Genomic DNA, 6000 nt, shown 5'->3' with positions numbered 1-6000 from the left:
CTGGACAAAACATAAAATAACTTCAGACTAAACATGAATAATAACCAACTCATTTTTGGATTAAAAGCGGTCATTTTAAATAGTTCTGAAATACCCGCTTGGAAGTGAGAAACATCAAACATCAAAAGAGAATTGACTGAACAATAAAATATCAATGAATAAATCGGTGTAAATTCATATTTAGATACAGAGTCTGCACAACTACATTATAATGTTTGTAGGAGCACTCTGGGTTTGACCCACCTCATTTATTTTGATTGCGGATTCGCAGACACCTCCTCTTCAGCGGCGGCTCCAGCTCGGCGGTCCCGTCTGCTGACACAGGAGCACTGATGGAGCAGGACAGGATGGCCGTCTTGTCAGCGCCGGGCTTTGGCACAGGCTGGATGACCACGCAGCCTCCGGTAGACAGCAGCGGCAGGGCATAGGCGTGCTCACCGTCCTCCGTGTTGGAGTCAGGATCTGGCTTACCCGCCACTGCCTCCGCCATCTCGTCTTGCACTGAGCCCCGCTTCCCCGGCTCCCAATCTCCAACTGAGCAATTGTTCTCTTTCAGTGCCTCGTGCTCCAGCTCACCGTTGGCTGGCTGCTCCTCGACGTCTCCTTCTCCTGCAACGCTGTCTCCTCTTCGGTCAGGGTAAGACTCAAAGGCGGGAGCGAGAAGCGAGTGCCATCCCGTACCATTGACTATGACATTGCACGGGGCGCCAGGGCTAGCTTGGAGGTGGGGCAGGGTTTGGGGCTGGGTTCGTGCTGTGCTGGGCAGGGGTGGTGGGGTACGGTTAGAGAAACAGGGAGTTAACTGGCTCACTGGAGGATCCTCATGGAAAGAAGGGCAGCTATCACTGGAGGGAGGGCCTGATGATTCCAGTGTGTTTGTGTGTGTGGCCCCTTCCAGCTCCATGGCACTGAGGAGGCCCTGACAGAGGGCCCCTTCACCCCCATCACGACGGCTCCTCCCTTCCCAACTCAGCCCAGCAGCTGGTGGAGATCTCGATTCGGCCTCTGCCTCTACTTTGACCTGGACCCCAGGTAGCATCCTCTGAATGACCTGCTGTTGGCATGGCCTCTGGCCCACAGTTAGATCAATAACCCCCTCAGCTGGTGCGGGGCCACTGGCTAGACACGTGTTGCCCGAATTGTCCTCTGCCTTCACAGTCAAGTCCACCAGCGCTGTCCTGCTTCGCTCTGAGCGTACAGGAGAGAGACGCTCTGCAACAGCTGGCTCTACTTTCTGCTCCCCTCTGTCATCTCCAGAGGACCCTGGAGACTGGGGCCAAAAAGATGAAGCTTCGGAGTTGAAGTAGCCCCTACTCTCCGGTTGGTCCCTGGAAGTTTTGGGGTTGTAGGGCATTGGGATTGGGATTGGAATTGGGATTGGGACTGGGAGTGGTACTATGACAGGGTAAGGGACCAAGAGAGTTGGTGGGGGTACCAATGGGGACAAGGACGGCATGCCAAAGTTCATCATTGGGGGCAGAGGAATGCGTCCATTGGGCATCATGTTGGGGAAAGGGGGCATGCCTGGCATGGAGAAACCAGGGAAAGGGGGCATCATGCCAGGGTTGTGATTGGACGAAGGGTGGAGCAGGGGCCTGTGCATGGGGCTTGATGCTGAGCCCATGGTCCTAGGGGGAGGCGGTTGACCAATACCAGGGATGATAGGGTTTGACAGGGGGCTATGGGGACCCCCTGGGTGACCAGAGGGCCGAAGGAATGGTGGACGCATATGCTGCATCATTTGATGCTCCATGAACAGCGGCAGGGGCATGGGTCCCCGGGGCGTCATCACCATGGGAGGGCTACCGGGAGGAACCCCGACAGGTGGGTGCAAAGTGTGCATAGGCGGGGGGTGAAGTGTGGGGCTCTCGTGGGGTCTGGGCGTGGGGATCTTGGCTGACGAGGACGAGGACGGGGAGTAGTGGGCAGCAGTGTCTGAGGGTGAGGTCGCCGAGTTTGTGGAAGGCCCCCCTGGTGAGGGAGCCTTGCGCCGCAGGTCCGTTAACGGCGTTCCCCAGGATTCAGGCGTGAGCAGCTGCACCCCTCCACCGCAGTCCATCTTACCCTCCCCACCCGGCCCGTGGCCTGGGTTACACAACCCTCCAGGCAGTGCAGCCTGGGTCTCCTTGTAGAAAATGTCCATCTTATATTGGTTCAGGCATTTGGCACTGCAGAACTGCAGCCTCCGCTCCCCAGCACCAAAGTCCAGGTACTCCTTCGTGTGGCGAATATGTTTGCACCAGTCACACACCTGTGGCAAAAAACACACACAGTACACACGACACATCAGCACTTGTCACTCTGTATACAAAAGACTTGTTATTTGTTTGTGATGAAATGCAACATAAGCTCCTCTGAAGTGACCCGGCAAGCAGAAGCTCAGCCTCCAAACCAACTGGGCACATTTACTGAGGCCGTCTCTAAATACTTTTACAAATCTGTCAGGAGCAAACACTTAACTTTGCAGCTTGTTGAGATGCCCATGTATGTGTGTGTGTGTGTGTGTGTGTGTGTGTGTGTGTGTGTGTGTGTGTGTGTGTGTGTGTGTGTGTGTGTGTGTGTGTGTCTGAATCAATGTGTTGTTACTGAGAGGTAAATATGCACATGATGACATTCTGCTCGGCTGCTAAGTGGCATTGAAGTGACTTTGTCTTTAACTTTCTGTCCTAACAAGGAATGCTCATTCACACCTTCTGTCGGCAATAAAAAACACTTTCAGTCTCATTTAACCACAGATCCCTTGGAGACTGACGGCCCAAACACAACAAGACAAAAAAGATGATTTCCCTCAAATGGCATTCGCCACTTGGTATTGAAGCGTGTGCCAACTGGTAGACATTTATTAAAGTTAAGTTACTTTCAATGCTAGGGAAATGGATCAATTGATCGATACTGAATTACACAGACAAGAGGCACCCAAGTTATTGTTGCGGTGGCTTGATGCAGACGTTTCTTATTTTGTCATTTAAGTTCACTAAAAAGAGTTTGGCTAAAAACTAGCAAGGTATCAATTATGTTGTTGTTTGTAATTGTCTTATTCCTGTGAATGGCTGAACATACATGATGGGACTATATTAGTGACCACTGCAGTGCCGATTATTACCGGAAATGTGTCACTGTTTTAAAACCTTAATGATACGTATAATGTTTTGTAGAAGAGCAGAAGTATAAAAAAGAAAAAGATGTGTGTCAGCTCTTCTATGACAGCACAGACTTGTTATGTTCTGTAGTGTTGCCCTTTACACAGGTTGTAATGTAAAGTAACACAAATGCATATTGTCTTCAAGAGGATACACAATACAGCAAATATGCTGTATTGTGTTGAAAACGTGATCAAAATACTCACGCCTATCTTTTTGCGATACATGTAAAGAGACACTTTATCACAATGAAGGCTTTATCTTTTAATTATTGTTCTTAAAATGTTACTGCAGCTATACTAAAGTGACAAGACCACTTTCAGATCCAACTTTTTAGAGTCATATTAGGATTTAAAAAAAATCTCAACGCCTATAATTCCATTTCGCCAGTTCAGTCTTCACACCCCATTCCTCTGGGGCTCAGTTGAAAAGTTGTCTCTCAGTTGTTTCTCTTGCTCACTGCAATGGCAAAGATCCCATAAACCACTCGCTGCACTGTCTCACCACTGTTCTACACCTTTGCAGCACACGCACACACACACACACACACACACACACACACACACACACACACACACACACACACACACACACACACAAAATGCACATTTTCCTTTGGGAAGAAAATGAATGTGACCCTGGTAGAGCAGATAGCAGTGGGCGAGCCCCGAACACGACGTTCCTCGTCAGGCCGCACACAGCTCACTCTGTCAGCTCCGGGAGGAGTGGCAGGTCCTCGCTGGAGATAATTAAGGCATTAATCAGTTGTCAGACCCCTCAACGACATCCATCCATCACGCAGACCCTTAAGCCCCCCTGCTGAATGTTAATAAGTTGAGGGATGCAACCGGAAGGCGGACAAACTCCTTTTCTCTTCTTCTTTTTCTTGCAACGCTGCAAAGCAACATTGGTGTGTTTGTCGGGATCCCGTCTGGCAGCGGCTGAGAGACACGTGGACTCACGCGGGCAGACGCACCGCGGCGCCCCGCAGCTGCTACACGCGCACAGCACCGGGGTGACCGCAGCTCAGGAGGAGTGTCTTCCACCAACGTTGGGGCGGAGGTCGGGGCGGGCAGCTGGAGGGCACGGGGAGCCCCACGCGGGGCGCGGGATCAGGGGGCCGGGCTGCGCGCGGCACGCAGCGCGCTCCCGCATGTCAGCGCCTCGAAGTCGACACGTGTCCAACTGGCCATTTAGTCAATGAGCCGTGACGGAGTACAAGTCAAAAAGGTGCTCTCGCAAGTTGAGTTTGATAATGGTTGGCCCAGGATATCTTAAATAATGAATGTGCTGAACATTTTTAATTTTTTTCTTCTCTCTCCTCGACTCAGAAAGACAGATGGAGAGCACTTAACGACTTTCTGCACTTTGAGTGAAATTTCACTGCGCATTACGCTAATGGAGTTGTGCTTGCTCTCCCGCTCTCTCTCCTCTCTCTCTCTCTCCACCACCACACAGATGTTTGCAGTTGAATATAATTATGCTCATTTATTTCCCGTCGTGACCAACGAACCGGCGGCGGCGGTGCAGCTTAACCGTTTGCGTTACAACAATTAGACGCGCTTCCAAGCAAGAGCGCCCTCTCTCTCTCTCTCTCTCTCTCTCTCTCTCTCTCTCTCTCTCTCTCTCTCCTCTCACCCTCTGGCCCGGTGGCGCATAAGAGTCACAAAAATCAGGCACCAATAATGTCTAATCCAGTGGTTCTCAAATTGCGGTACGTAAAATATTAAAAAAAAACTATTTAAAATTAGCATCATTCAAAAATCCTTAAAACTAAATTTATTTAATTCATATTCGATGAAATATAAGTGTTATGTAAATGTTTATAAACTGAATTAAATATATATTCTGTATTAAATCAGACACTGATGGCACAGTGCTGTATTACATCAACCAAAACTGATTTTGCGCTTGGCTGAAAAAAGGTTGAGAACCACTTCAATGGGCATGTCAGGTGAGGCCATTCTCAAGGGGGTGGAGGAGTCTGGGATTGGGTGAAGAGCGTTATAAAGGTCTGCGGACGGAGCAGGTTGTGGGCCTACAGGTGTGAGAGATCCAGGCAGCGGAGGAGAGGAAGAGGTTGCAGATGTTGCAGATCGCACAGGAAGCGGAGGATTAAGATAATGAGGAGGAAGAAGAGGAGGCGGCTGCAGGAAGGGTTAAGACCCTGAGCCGAGATTGTAAGTTTCACAAGAGGCCGCAGCGCCTGAAGTGGTTTTATATGTAGAGCGAAGAGGTTTAAGCAGGAGCGCATAAAGGGAAAGGCTTGTATGCCCCCCCACCCCCCACCTGTTCAGGTCGATATGTGATTCTTTTGACACATCTCAGATTGCTGCTATAATCACCAAGTGCAAAAACACGAGGATTAAACCCATGAAAAACGAAGCAGGTGCTTGAGGCGAGCCGGTTGCTTGGTTTTTACTGGAACCGTCTCAAACAATCTGCAGCAACGTCTTCACTGCGAAGACGAGTCCACCGATGGCGGCAAACAGGAACGCTGAGCTTGTTGCATTGTGGATCCAGTCCAAAAACTAGAATATGGAGCAAGACACCGCAATCGTAAAGCACGTGGTCCGCCGGGAAGAGAAAACAGAACAAAGCTCCCACTTACGTTTACACAAGAAGATTAAACTTTGGCAGCGCTTAACAGACTATCTGCAACATGTGGACTTGTTGCTATGATTAGTCAAAGAAATATCCTTTTCCAGGGGCCTCATTTATCGGAATATATGCATCCCGATGGTTCTAATTACCTGGCGTACAAAAAGGGGGGGGGGGGGGGGGAGGATATATCTGGTTCGTATGCTTTCCCAGTGCTTTAAATTGGCTACACTGTGTACCTGATGTCTTCGTTAAAAAC

General features: G+C 49.9%; 1 protein-coding gene across 1 annotated transcript in view; it reads right to left on the bottom strand.

Moving 5' to 3' along the window:
• Positions 1–244: 244 nt before the first annotated feature.
• Positions 245–6000, bottom strand: part of sobpa (sine oculis binding protein homolog a) — a gene marked incomplete at both ends in the record, with an annotated part of 31580 nt that continues 25824 nt past the window's right edge. Inside the window, 1 exon segment of the mRNA XM_079217024.1 lies at positions 245–2251. Within this exon segment, the coding sequence (XP_079073150.1) occupies positions 245–2251 (2007 nt within the window).

Source organism: Taurulus bubalis (genome assembly GCF_910589615.1).
Source record: "Taurulus bubalis genome assembly, chromosome: 4".
Taxonomy (NCBI): Eukaryota; Metazoa; Chordata; class Actinopteri; order Perciformes; family Cottidae; genus Taurulus; species Taurulus bubalis.
This window is presented reverse-complemented; position numbering and strand designations above follow the sequence as displayed.